This window comes from Aspergillus chevalieri, chromosome 4, assembly GCF_016861735.1.
Source record: "Aspergillus chevalieri M1 DNA, chromosome 4, nearly complete sequence".
Lineage (NCBI taxonomy): Eukaryota > Fungi > Ascomycota > Eurotiomycetes > Eurotiales > Aspergillaceae > Aspergillus > Aspergillus chevalieri.
In genome coordinates, this window is record NC_057365.1 from 1,737,674 (window position 1) to 1,751,390 (window position 13,717).

At 51.8% G+C, this 13,717-nt stretch overlaps 6 protein-coding genes across 6 annotated transcripts; 3 read left to right on the forward strand and 3 right to left on the reverse strand.

The window, feature by feature from the left end:
- Positions 1-438: 438 nt before the first annotated feature.
- ACHE_40635S (uncharacterized protein) lies at positions 439-1,266 on the forward strand (the record flags this gene model as incomplete). The annotated part of the gene is made up of 2 exons (XM_043278857.1): positions 439-625; positions 692-1,266. The coding sequence occupies 2 exons, from the start codon at positions 439-441 to the stop codon at positions 1,264-1,266; spliced, it is 762 nt and encodes a 253-aa protein (XP_043136593.1).
- Positions 1,267-1,465: 199 nt separating this feature from the next.
- CDC73 (CDC73 C-terminal domain-containing protein) lies at positions 1,466-2,958 on the forward strand (the record flags this gene model as incomplete). Its single annotated transcript, XM_043278858.1, has 2 exons — positions 1,466-2,185; positions 2,233-2,958. The coding sequence occupies 2 exons, from the start codon at positions 1,466-1,468 to the stop codon at positions 2,956-2,958; spliced, it is 1,446 nt and encodes a 481-aa protein (XP_043136594.1).
- Positions 2,959-3,620: 662 nt separating this feature from the next.
- Positions 3,621-6,467, reverse strand: ACHE_40637A (putative PHD finger and SET domain protein; the record flags this gene model as incomplete). The annotated part of the gene is made up of 1 exon (XM_043278859.1): positions 3,621-6,467. The coding sequence occupies one exon, from the start codon at positions 6,465-6,467 to the stop codon at positions 3,621-3,623; it is 2,847 nt and encodes a 948-aa protein (XP_043136595.1).
- A 2,034-nt stretch (positions 6,468-8,501) lies between these two features.
- On the reverse strand, positions 8,502-9,797 carry ACHE_40638A (putative proline permease; the record flags this gene model as incomplete). Its single annotated transcript, XM_043278860.1, has 1 exon — positions 8,502-9,797. One exon carries the CDS (start codon positions 9,795-9,797, stop codon positions 8,502-8,504), a length of 1,296 nt encoding a protein of 431 aa, XP_043136596.1.
- A 621-nt stretch (positions 9,798-10,418) lies between these two features.
- On the reverse strand, positions 10,419-11,678 carry SEH1 (putative nuclear pore protein (SEH1); the record flags this gene model as incomplete). Its single annotated transcript, XM_043278861.1, has 2 exons — positions 10,419-11,429; positions 11,496-11,678. The coding sequence occupies 2 exons, from the start codon at positions 11,676-11,678 to the stop codon at positions 10,419-10,421; spliced, it is 1,194 nt and encodes a 397-aa protein (XP_043136597.1).
- Positions 11,679-12,114: 436 nt separating this feature from the next.
- On the forward strand, positions 12,115-13,626 carry ALG7 (UDP-N-acetylglucosamine--dolichyl-phosphate N-acetylglucosaminephosphotransferase; the record flags this gene model as incomplete). Its single annotated transcript, XM_043278862.1, has 3 exons — positions 12,115-12,362; positions 12,416-12,596; positions 12,646-13,626. 3 exons carry the CDS (start codon positions 12,115-12,117, stop codon positions 13,624-13,626), a joined length of 1,410 nt encoding a protein of 469 aa, XP_043136598.1.
- Positions 13,627-13,717: the final 91 nt, after the last annotated feature.

The following is a 13,717-nucleotide window of genomic DNA, read 5'->3' on the forward strand; positions in this document are numbered from 1 at the left end:
ATTTCCTTATTTTTCAGTTGATGTACTTTGTGATTCCGAGATTCCCAGAGTACACGCGTTTGTCTTGTGATTTGCATTTGCATTTTTTTCGTTCTGGATACAGCGTGTGTTATTTTTGCTCTTTAGCCAGGCAGTGTCTTGTCTCTCTGTCTGTCTTGTCTAGTCTGAGACATAAGAATACGATGTTGATACAAATTCCTGATTGTAGACCTGCAGTCGTCTTTCTGAATGCTGTATTGTTACCTGTCAAATCCGGAGTAATCCTTGTCCACCCACCTAGGGTTGCCAAGTCTGGAAGACATTTTCTTTACGTCACCAGTCCTCTGTCCCGGAGGTCTCGCTTCTATAAATATTTCCCTTGGTTTTCATCAAAAGTATTGAGACAAAGACTATCAACATCACATCATTGCCTTTAGAGAAATACATCCGCAAGACAACATGCCCTACAACGTCACTGCCAAAGAAACGCAGCCGGCCCACTGGCTGCACCTAAACGGCACCCCGGATCAGATCCTCGACCGATACTGCGTCAGCGAGCTACTCAGAGGTTGGCCAGTGTACCGTGATGCCTCAGAATGGAAGAACTACCGCGAGTGCTTTTCAGATGGTGCCTACGTGTTTACCAGTACGCCACCACTACCTCCTCATTCCACTTGGCAACTATGGAAGTCACTAACATAAACATGAGCAGCATGGAGCGGCGGCCTCCCCATCGACGACTTCATCGAATCTTCAAAACAATCCCGCGCCAACGGCGACTTCCTCATGCACCGCGAAAACGGCATCCTCGTGGACCTAAACCCCAGCACAAACCGCGCAATCGGCAAAATGAAAGCCACAATCACCCAACGCTTCACAGACCCTGCCACAAAGGCAGAATACGACGTTGATTGCGACGCACGCTTCATCGTGTGGTGCCTCAAGGTCCCGCTCCCGCCGAGAGCAGGGTATCCCGTTCCCGGGACGGGATTGGGCCCGCGTGCGATCTCGGGCGGCTGGAAGGTGCAGTATGTGAAACTGTTTTATGAGAAGGATAAAATTGTTCCTGTGGATGGGAAGAACGTGCCTGAGTTTTCGAGGGAGGAGCTGGAGAAGTTCCCGTATGGGTATCGGTATTTGGGGGCTGCGCAGGCGCGGGCTGGAAAGAAGGTGGAGGGGGATATGCCGACGTTGAATGAGGACGAGAGGTTTTGGGATATGTATCGGGCGATGGAGGAGTGGTTGAATGGGGAGGATGTTCCGAAGAGGTTAGGGATTAGCAGGTAGACTTGTATAACTAACTAGATCGATAGCAGTTTAGTCAGTGAATAGAGCTGGGCGGTCAGTCACGTGCACGTCCTCTTTTCACCAGCTCCGATGCTCACTGTAGCTACACCTCCCAACCGCCCATCCTCAACTGCACAGCCGCGCTGCGCAGCTCTTTCTTACTTTCCGTAAGACCAACTGCCTATAGTCACAAGATACAATGGCAGACCCCACCCTCCAAGACCCCCTCCTGGCTCTCCGCCGCGCCATCGCCGCCAGCAGTCTCCCATCACCAACAACCTCCCCCGACCCATCCGAAGAAGAACAGTCCAAGCACACCACCGAAGACCTAGCAACAGCAACACACCTATACTTCCGCCAGCCCACCGCGCAGGCGTTACCGTTGACATCCGCGACGCGCTTCGTCTCCGCCTCGTCGGACTCCGTCGTCGATCTACGCAGTATCTTCTTCGCGTGGCAGAAAAAGGACGTCGCGATCCCGGAGTACATTGCTTCTGCGCAAGAACTCAATGAAGCATTGAAGCAGAAACAGGCCGGTGGAGAGGGTGGTGAGGCGGCACAGGTACAGAATCTGGTTTTCGTGGAGCGGTTGGATCTGATTACCTGGCTTGAGGGCGCGTCGGATGATAGTGAATATATCAAGCCGCTAGAAGGGGCCGCCGCTGCTGCTGCAGCGGCCGCAGCGGCAGCGGCGCATGCTCAGGCGCAGGCTTCTGCGTCCGCGGATATTGCTTCTGGTGCTGCTGGGGGTGTTTCGTCGGTTCCTAGTGGCGCTGGTGCACCGGCTCAGGCGCCTGCGGCTGCTGGTGCGCAGGGAGGGAGGGCGCCGAAGCAAATTGATCCTCGGTTGCAGGAGATTTACAATGGGGAGCGGAAGATGGGGGATCGGAATAGTGTGTTACGGGGGATTAAACCTACGGTAAGTCTGCCCTTACCCTCCTATGCAGGATGCAACTAACAAGTCAGGACTTCTCACACGTGCGCAAAACCGCCGAAACCTTCTTGGGCCGCAACCGCAGACCAGCCCCAGGAACCAGCACCAAGCCCCTCCCCGGCAACAAAACCCCCCTCATCCCAACCCCCTCCTCGGGCCTCTCGATGCCCAAGAAACACAGCAGCAGCGCCCGCACAGACCCCATCATCCTCCTCTCCCCTTCCGCCTCCTCCCTAATCCGCATGACGAACGTCAAATCCTTCCTCCAAGACGGTGTCTTCGTGCCCCCGGACCACCCAACCCTCTCCATGTCCACATCCCCCAACATCCTCGAAATCCAGCGCCCGCTGCGCAACCCCTCAGATCCATCCCGTACCACCACCTCCTCCACATCCTCTAGCTCCTCGAAAATCAAATTCAAACTAGCCGACAGCACCGCAAACTTTCGCCCGGAACACTGGAACCGCCTCGTCGCCGTCTTCACCACGGGCCAGGCATGGCAGTTCAAGTCGTACAAGTGGTCGTCACCGCCTGAGCTGTTCAAGCATGCGACGGGTGTGTATGTTGGTTGGAGGGGGGAGGAACCGCCCCGTGAAGTGAAGGGGTGGGGACGCGGTGTTGAACGGTTTGCTGTTGAGCGGTGGGATGAGAAGGGGGGTGTGAATGGGGCTGGAAGATGGAGGGATCGTGAGGTTGTGGAAGGGATTTGGACGGCTATTGAGGAGGGGATGAGGTTGAGGGGGTATAGTGGGAAGTAGCTTTTTTTCTTCCTAGGATTGGGGATTTGATTGATTTCGGGACCTCTCATTCGTGCGTTTGTTGAGGCTGGTGTCTGGCGTTGTGCGTACTTAATCATCTACCCTGGCCATGGCAGTAAATAGTACAGTATGATATGTTTACATCACAATACAGGAGACAAGAGAACATCAAGCGCAATCATGATCATAGAAGCGTAGAATTCATTCATTGCCATCTGGCTAAGCCATAAAAAAGCCGTCCGGATCCATAGAGCCGAGACAGTCGTCAAGTCAAAATAAAACAAGCGAGAAGAAAAGAAGTAGAAAAACACTACAAGCAACATCAAGTAGAGAAAGACTGCAGCCACCAAGCCCGATTCCTGGGCTCTGAATCTCAATCAATTCCCATAAATCAATCCCACTGTGTGTCCTTTTCCAACCGCTCACGCCGGTGACGCCGTTCAAAACCCACCACGAAACGAACAACTCGTAGAACGCCGGTTCCCATCGTTTACAAAAGTGTAAGAGAGGTAACATTAAGGATAAAGAAAGGGAATCATCTTCGAATGACAAGAAAAAAAAGGAAAGAAAAACAGAACTTTGCCTTCCCATCATCACACCGTGATATTAGTAGAACTCCAGGTATAGTTCTCAATAAAGAAAATAATAAGATAGAACAGCAATTAGAACATGACGGAGTGGAGATGAGGCGTGGCCGAGTCCGGAGGAGGAACATCCTTCATCGTGATATCAGAAGACACAGGCCCGTCGTCCGGTTTAGCCTCTTCTGATGCGCCATCAGGCTTGGGCTGCGCAGGGACACCGTCAGGCTGATTATCACTGGTTTGCGACGGGGACTTTTGAGGCGGCGGAGGGAGCATGGCGTTGGCTTGACTTTGGGTCTTCTCAGCCGTCGGCGTGTTCATCGTGCCGCGTCGTTGAATTAGATAATCCCCTAAGCTCAGTTTCTTTTTGACCGGACTGGGCGCTGTGACACCGGACCCTGGAGTAGGCTGCGAGGTGGCATCCATGGTCGATGCAGGTGACATGGTCGACGGTGTACCAGACCCCGGACTCGCCGTTGATGATGTGAGGTTGGGAGGTGGAAGGGACATGTGCAAATCGGTACGATGACCATTGACCAAAGGCGCCAGGGATATTCGAGCATTGTGCGCAGCGGTAGATGGCCATGGCGGGGACATTTGCGGCTTATTCGACCATGAAACGGGCGTTGGTGACGGTGGACCTGACGGTTCCACCTCCATCGCGTCGGAAGACTCTGGCCTGTAAGGAGTCGGCGAATCTGAGCCCTTCATCTCCACATCCTCTTTTTCTTGATTTGTGAAAACGCTTGGCGAAGCAGACTGCAATAATGGCTGACCATCACCTGGTGTGGCAGCAGAGGACGAAGCAGGGGACTGGAGGCCATGCTCCGGTGGGGTTTGCTTTTCCCCATTAGATTGTTCAAAGCGCACCCAATCTGCATGGCACCGCTTAAGCAACCGCTGCGTGAGAGGCACAAAGCTGGGTCGTCGAGGTGATGGCAGCGGCGAGATAGTGGGCACTCCCTCCGCGTTTGCCTCGTCTGGGTCGGTCTGCATCGCAGCATCCACGTACGGCGCACGTCGAAGTGGTGACGGCACTGAAGGAGTGCTACGTCCCGACACCTTGCGCACACCGACAGCCATAGTCCCAGGGGAGATCGCTGATGGCGGCGAGCGGGAGTGCCGCCCAACCGCCGTGTCCACCTGCACTGATTTGCCGCCAGTCATCGAGCTTGCGCCACCAAGTGGTCCGGGCTGTGTGGAGGGGCCGCTTGTCCGCTTTTTCTTCCGACCATGGGCTGCCGCCTGTTGATCCTGTTCTAATTGCTGGAACTTCTTTTCAGCAGCCGCGATCTTGCGTTTATCTCGTGCCGACATTTCCGAGTCTCCAAAGAGCGGACCGTCGTGGGTGGGTGAAAGATCGCGGCTGCCGGCGTGCCCTCGAGCGGAGCCAGACGCGGATCGACTATCGGCAGCATCGTCGTCATCGGTATGCTTCATTGCCTCGCTGTCCGCGCGGCTGTTAGGCGGTGGCGGAGACATGGTGAGTTTGCGCTTGGATTTCTTGCGCTTGCCGTTTGCGGTCGACTTGGCGCCACCATCGGGAATCTTGGCATGCCGCCGACGATCCACATTGGCCAACAAGCAATTCGACGGTGGATCGCAAGCGCAACCGCCATAATTGGCAAGGACGTTACTGATACAGATTGCTGCAATGTCCTGTGCGCTGTCGTTGGACTCCTGCTTGACCAAACCGTTGGTTGCTTCAGTCAACTGCGGATCCAGATACCACATGGCAGTAATCTCAGTGTTGGCGGAGATGTCCTCCTTGGCGACAAAACAGAAATGATACTCCACTTCGTTGGTAATGTAGGTCTTCATTGTCACATTAGGGCGACACGAGCGGCGCACATAGCGCAACGTGCTCCCTTCATGCCGGCTATCGATGTAGAGAGGAAGTTGAGGGTGAAAGAATACAAAGGGTTCCGGGTGCCGTAGCTCTTGCCATCGGTTGTTAGGGTCAAGACAGTAGTCCCGTAAATGGCCAATCTTGCCAGTGATCTCCCCAACGATTTCATCCTTGGCCACCTTGTCTTGGGTCCTGAGGGTTTTCCACATTGGATGAATCCCGTCGACTTCGATGCTAGGATCGGTGACCGTCTCGACAGCTAATGTTGGCCATCGAGATTTGTCGAGACCAGCATCCGCCCACGTGAAAATGTCCTGCGCAGAGCGTCCATTGGCCACACGAGCCAAGGCCGCGGGCTCCGTCACCCATGACGCTAGGTCTGCGGCGAGAGGCAGGTTCACAAAGAGATTACTGTTCATAATGTCGGCCTGTCCGTGGTCGTGGTCATAGAGATGTAGAAACTCTTTGGAATAAAGCGGAATGGAGGGTCCAGATTTTGTCGGGCTCATCGAGGCAGTGGCTCGTTTGCGCCCGTCCGGTTGAAAAGCGGGGATACCGGCCAGGGAGCTGACCGAGTTGGATGAGCGATGGTTGGATTTGGATTTCTTAACGGGATGGTCGCGACCACCCGAGTCGGAGCGGTGGTGACTGGTGCCATTCACCTTGTCGGCAGGATCCTTGCTGGCCCTCTTCCTCTGACCCTTCGAACCTGAACGTTTGGATTTTCGGTCATTGCCACCGTCACTCTGTTGTTCCCTAACAGCCCGCTGCCGTTCGATGGCGGCGGCTCTATCGATGCCACGTGGATAGCAGTCTTCGCAGAAATGGATATCGGGGACATCCACGCCGTGGTAGTAGCATTCGATATGCTGCCAGGTCTCGCACTTTTCGCAGAAGACCGTGTTGCCATCGTCATCATCGTAGTTACAGACACAACGAATGGTGTACGGCTCCTCCTCTTCCGGGACGACGGGGTCGGCACCGGCGCCGTTGAGGGCGGGCGAGGGCAGAGGGACGGGGACCGAAGTTGGCTCCGTGGTTGAATGCGTGTTGGCGACTGAGGAGGTATCTGTCATAATCCGACAGAATACCCCCTCCGAATAACGGACTGAAAAAAGGTAAAGAAAAAAAAAAAAAAGCGCGCGTGAGCTCGCGAGAAGGCAAAGGTGGGCTTTTGGATGGCAAATAACCCGTCAAAGCTCAACACGCATATCAGCAGTCCAGTGATGGACAAGTTGTCTCGACGGATGTAAATTCACCAACCAGCGCACACACCAGGCAAAATCTCACGAGTAGGTCCCAAGTGTCTTGACGCCTTTTGTTAAAGCCCTCGAGTCTCCTAAGCACCAACACGTGTATTTTCACAAGCACCTCCACGGAAAGAAACCTCCAGGGGACGGTAGAGAAGACGAAGAAGATCGCACGAGGGAGTCAGAACAAGGTTCGAGCTAGTGTCTCCTCCCCTTGCTCCCAAGAGTATCTCCCACAAAAACGAGGCGTGAAGAATCGACAAGAGAGGGAGCGAGAAAAGAGAACGCGGCGAATACAGGAGACGGGTTCGAGTCGTTGAATCGTTCGAGATGGTTGTTGTCTAACGCGCGAGCGACCGTGGGACGGCAGAGACGAGTCGAGGACGGAAGAGCGCACGAGAGTGGGAAGTCGAGGAAACCACGAGTCGCATCGAGGAGAGAGCAAGGGAGAAGGATAGAGAGAAGAGAAGAGAAGAAGTGATAAAAGAGAAGGAAGAAGAGGATGATAAGAGAGGACGAGTGGAGGATTCGAAGAAAGTGCCGGTTTCGATGGCGAGGGAGAGGACGGACGGGTAGTCGAGACACGAGAAGAGATAGAGAAGAGAAGATGCTGAATAAGATGAAGACGGAGAAGAGAATTAAGAAGAGAGAATTAAGAGAATAAAAAGAGAAAAGAGGGAAAACGGAAAGGGAGAAGAGAAGAAACTGAAGGCAGAGAGAGGAAGAGAGAGAGGGTAGAAGGAAGAGGGAAGAAGCGAAGAGAGAGCGAAAGAGGCTAAAGCCACGGATGGGCCATGCCGGCCAAGCAGAAGCAGTAGTGGTGGTGGTGGTGGTGGTGATGGTGGTAGTATTAGCAGTTACTTTTTCTTCAAACACCAAGGCCTTTTCTTTTCTTTTCTTTTTTTCACTTCTCTTGATTGAGCAGTTATCCTTTTCTTACCTGGACTCGCATTCCCCTGTCGAAGGCATCGAGGCATTCCTTTCTCTCTGGCCGCATCGAGAGGGGGACGGGGAACGGTCCAATCAGAGGGGCGGGGTCACATGTAATTCTGCCTGTAACCCCAGGCAGAAAACTATCCACATCAGGCAGGTGGAGGAAACCATTAGTCCGGATGCGGAATAGCCCAGAACAGGCCAGGTCACATGAGACATGACGAAGAGGGAAAGACGAGAGAAGGAAAAGAGGAGAAAGAGGAGAAAACAAGCGATAATAGTAGAGTATTTGTGGTATTCGAGGACTATGTGGTTAGCCAGAGACAGTATTGGTGTGTACCTGTAGAGCAAGAGCAAAGCTGATGGTCAGTGGTCGGTGGTAGAGTCCGTGAAAACCTGGTCGATCCCAGTGAGCACAAGATTGGACCTGAATATCCTCATTATGGGATCCATATATTAAATATTGAAACAAAGAATATGAGTGATCTGTTCTTGCCAAGTTGAAACTGTCCAGAGTTGATAGAGCATAGAGGGAAGAAAGTGTACAGAGTATGTAGAGGAGAAAAAGTAGCAAGGGAGTGTCTGAGAGTGTGTGGTCAGTGGAAGAAAGAGGCAAAAGAGGCATATCAGGTGAGTGCATAGTCATCATCAGGTGAGAATCAATTTTCAACTGACAATTATCATAATAAAACCAAATAAGCATAACAAACTATTGACATTTGCTGATTTGTTTGCTCATCACTGGCCCAGCCTCTCCCCTTGGTTGCCCAACTGGTTGCCCATACCACTAATGCGTACATAACAAGTCCCGAAGAGATCTCAGAACCACCAAGATCTATACTGACATCTGGACACATCACGTGGAATTCAGTGCATCGGTCTATCGTAATAATATCGCTTTACAAAATCCCTGACAACCAAAAACAATTAATTCTCCCTCCGTCGCTCTCCCAACTCAATCTCCTCCGTCCGCTCTGGTTGCCTCCAGAATAACATCCTCCGCACAGGGCTGGTCTCTGAATGGTCCTGTCCATGCATAATCGAATTAATCCGATGTCCAATATACAAGAGAACGAAGCTGATGATGCCCAGGTACGCCGAAAGCAAGTTGCTGGGAACAGTGTCAGACGGTGCCGTGATTAACCCGTTGACAAATGGCAACACGCTGCAAGTCAGAATCCCAAAGTACACCCCATACGGATGGATGCGGGTCTGGTGCGCCCGTGTAAACCCCTGCTCTTCAACTGTGCGGCGAAAGTGGAGGTAGATTATGCACGATCCTAGCCACGAGATGTACCCCGACGTCGTGAGGAAATGCATAAGCCAGTTAAACACCGCAGAGCTTGACGTCGCCACAGACAGATACGCAAATGCCACAAACCAGGCAGATGCAATCACCGCAACGTATGGTACTCCGAATCGATTGCGATGTTTAAACACTGGGGGCGCATGGTCTTCCTCCGCCAGCGAGTAAAGAAGCCGTGACGCCAGGAAGAGAAAAGAGCGTCCTGAGGCCACAGACGAGAGAAGAATCAACATGGTTACCACAATGGGCAGGATCTGAATCCGAGAAATCAAGATGGCCACGAAGAAAGGTGACGATCCAGCACCCACGCCCTTGTTCGTCAACATGGGATGGTTAGACGGACATACTAACCCGGCAGCTATCACACTGAGGACATACAACACCGAAAGCTGGATGCTGTCAATCTGAGTTACTCTCAGTATGCTTGGCCGCACGGTCGCATCGTTTTCCTCCGCTCGTTGGACAATCAGCTCCGGCACTAGGGTGAACGAAACAGTGCTGTAAAGCAAGCACTGCACCAACCCCAAAAACCGACCTGTATTCCCGCTGACCTGGTATTGATTCATGAACCCCGGATCCCTCCAGTAATGGAACCCTTGTATATCGGTGTCAGGAACTCCACGGACGCCCAAGACAATCGACATGATCAGAAGCCCAACAGTCGTGATCAGTTTCAGACCGGTAAACAACGCTTCGGATCTTTTGAAAATTCTCTCGGGGAGCATGTTGAAGCCCAGGATGAAAACCGTCATAATAGTAACGCGGATAGCGACATTCGAGTTCGGGACGAATAGGCCGAGATTGACGATTCCGTTCGTGATTTCGAAGGGGACAAGCATCGCCAGGGAGTACCAGCGGAGGTAACTCATCGAGAACGCTAGATGGCTGGACGAGTATTGGTAGCCATGGTTTACCATTGTGCCGCTTCTGGTGGGCATATGAGCTGCGACTTCTGCGACTGCGGTTCCTAGGCAGTAAACCAGTAACGATAGGAATCCATAAGATATAATTAATGATAACGGACCACCTGCTGCCAGGGCCTGGCCAGACCCGACGAACAGGCCGGTCCCGAGTGTAGGATAGACGGCCATCACAGATAAAGGTAAGAATGTTGTATAGGCGTAAGAATGCCTCAATGAGGTGCATCAAGGGAAAAGGGAGAGCAGTGTTGAGTGAGGCCTGGAGAAAGACATCCTTACTTGCCTGAAGTGGTAAGGCAGGACCGTGTTGCCCGTCGTTCCTACCTCGCAAGCAGCAATATCTTAACCGCAACAACGACAAGCTCTTTCCAAAAGGAGGAACGACGAAGAGCATTGCAGAAAGAACATAAATTTAACCCCGATATTAAGAATAGTTAGTCTTCTATCCACCTCGAACAGCAATTAAATGTGTATGGGTATCACGATCATGCAACAAAACCAGAGCAAAACGACAATATAAACCTCCCACAGTACTCATATACCGATTCACAGATACCCACGAAACGCCACTGTTGTCACGAAGGCAGTATATAGAAAAGCGGACAAACATAAACATGGCTACTGATATGCCATATCGGTTTCAGCGTATTCGAGCCATTCTCCTGTCAACGCTTTCTTCCAGAACCGTACAACTCCATCATCGCCAGAGGAAATAAGGCAATCACCTTCGTATGTTAGAAGATTCTGAACGAGAATAGGGAAGAAGAAATACTCACCAGCATATGAAAATTCAACCTGCCACACATCCAAATGCTTGCTGTCAACGCAGGCGACTTCTTTGTATGAGTGTTTGAATGGCGAGACCCCTGTCGCTGGACGACTCGTATGTTCTGATGGACGGCTAGCTAGAGCTGAACCGATTCCAGACTGTGAGGTTGCGCGAATTGATGGTGATTGTGCTTTGTCTGCGTGACGATTGATGGTATTATCCAATGCATGGTTATCTTTGTTATTATTGTTCTTGGCAACAGACGTGTAGACCTCGAATACTCGAACAAAGCCATCCTTGCAACCACTGGCGATAAGGTCGTATCCTCTAACGGAACCATTGGCCCACGAGATATCCCTCACAAGTCCGCCGTGCCCGGTCAGCTCAATGGCATGATAGAAGCGACGATTGGCGTCTGTGCGATAGATCTTGACCGTGTCCATGGCGGCCACCACGAGCGACAGACCTTTACGATCCGAGCTCGGCAGAACGGAATGCGTGATATCCATTGGGTCGTGATGAAACTGCACTTTGAAACTTGTCTCCTCCCCTCTTTGCGGCGCCGTGCAGACTCTGAACTGGTCGACAGGTTGCCAATCGGCAAGCGTGTCCGGACTCACAGGTTCCATGACCATCAAGTAGCCGTCCCGAGTGATGACAGCTAACCAAGTCTCAAGATCAATGTTGCGGAAATCCATAGAGACAAACGGATGTCGGTCTGGCGCCGTCATCCTGAAAATAGATCTGAACCGCCGACCCGAATTTGGCGGCTGAGTGACATCTTCCTGCCAGATTTTGCATTTCATATCTTCACCCACACTGCCAATATGTTGACCAGTAAACGGACCATTCCAAGTAGCCTGTCAAAGTCTTAACATAAGACCAAGCCAAACATTGAAAACAGGGTTGGTGGTTTGTTTACATACATCGCGAATTTCCGCATCGTGAGCGCGCCATGTGTCTACCAACTGCCATTCGCCATCTTTCTGATCCCACACCTTCATGCGATGATCAGACGATGCAGTAACGATGCGATTCCCATAGAAATTGAACTTGGTAACGGTCACCAGGTCCCGATGTCCAGCATCGAAGTCGATAAACCCAGACATGTTCCTCTCCGGCCGGTTCCGCACGACCCCACGCTTCAGTCGACGTGTCAGATTCCGACCAGCTGCAAACTTCAACCGATTGTGCAGAACACCGTAGCTTGATAAGGGCTTCCTGGTCGTAAATGCCCATGCATGAGATGGATGAGTGAAGCGCCAGGAAGCGGATAATCTTAGTTGTTGCAGAAGACGGCTGACTCAGCGAAGTCTAGCCCCATCCTCTGCTTGGCGGTCCGTTTCGGGGCTAGTGCGGCATAAACGGCATAAGAGGAATAGGCGGTGAGTGCGTGTCCGGCAGAATTATTATTGCGTCGCCTTTAGCCAGATTGCAATTACGCCTCTGGAATTAAATACTATTTGGATTTGGGTCTGATATGGTTATTTGAATTGTGGCATCTGACCTGGACTAGGAAGCAGTGTTGAATGCGCTCTGTGCACAATGACCTCTGCGGCTCTTTCCCACCGGGAGACCTGGAGTCTCCTGGCCCTTGCGGGAATTTGTATGGGTACGATGATAAACAGTTTCCAGGGTTACGGGGATGGTGATGGCGCGCCGTTATTTGCATCGGTTGCTTTCAGCGGTGTTGCTTTTGCGATCACGTATAGCCTGATCCGATGGCTTGGGCCGGTGTTTATGAAGGCTGGGTTGAAGGGGAAGGATATGGCGAAGCCGAAGAAACCGGAGATGTATGTATTTCGTGCAATTACACAACAAGCATTAGCGCTAATGATTTGGTTAGTCCAGAGACAATGGGGGCCGTCTGTGCCGTTGTATATCTTCTTGCGCTGATCTTCTTTATCCCCTTCGCATTCTACAAAGACATTGTTGCGGCTACTTCTGGAGGTGGTAATCGTGATGTTGTTTTAGAAGTCCATCATGTGGAAACTGGACGATATTTGCATCGATTCCCACATGGACGGGTTGGTCTTCTCTTTGTATATTCCTGTTGCTTTCGCTGACTGGTGATAGCTCGCGTCTTATCTGTCCGGACTTCTTTCCCTGCAATGCATCGTCATTTTAGGCCTTGGAGACGACCTCCTAGACATCAGATGGCGGCACAAAGTCCTAATCCCAGCATTTGGTGCAATTCCCATGCTTATCGTCTACTTCGTCGACTTTGGCGTCACCCAAGTGGTAGTACCCGCACCGTTACAGCACTACCTAGGCGAGATGCTCGACCTTGGATACCTGTACTACGTCTACATGGCAGCTGTCGCAATATTCTGCCCCAATTCCATCAACATGCTAGCAGGCATCAACGGAGTGGAAGTTGCACAGTCCCTGGTCATCGCGCTGTTACTGATTGCCAACGATGTGCTGTATCTGGCGCCGATTACGCCCTTCCCGCACCCGGCTATGGATTCGCATTTGTTTTCGATTTACTTCCTCTTGCCGTTTGTTGGAGTTTCAGCGGCGTTGTTGTGTCATAATTGGTATCCGTCGAAGGTATTCGTGGGCGATACGTACTGCTACTTTGCAGGCATGGTATTTGCCGTGGTTGGCATTCTGGGGCATTTCAGCAAGACGCTATTGCTTCTCTTCGTTCCCCAGGTTTTCAACTTTCTCTACTCGACTCCACAGCTGTTTAATTTGGTTCCGTGCCCAAGGCATCGGCTACCTCGGTTCAATTCTGACACTGGACTGCTAGATGCATCAGTGACGGAATGGAAAGAAAAACCGCCATCACGGCTAATCGCGACTTGTTTGGAACTCGGGCGGTTGCTACAATTAATCCGCCTGACAAAGAACAAAGACGGCAAGATAGTGGAGTCAACAAACCTGACACTCCTCAATCTGTGGCTAGTCTGGATGGGCCCGATGCGTGAGGACCGTTTGGCATGGCATATGGTAGGCGTGCAGACTATTTGCGGGCTGTTCGGATTATTTGTGAGACACCGGTTAGCACTACTGGTGTTTCGGCAGGACAATCGCATGTTTAGTACTGCATGATTAGAATTGTGTTCAATGTATTGTTGCATCATTGATGACTTTTAACTCCGCTAAGTCCGCTGCAGCGTCATCGGCGGTGGGCCATGACGAT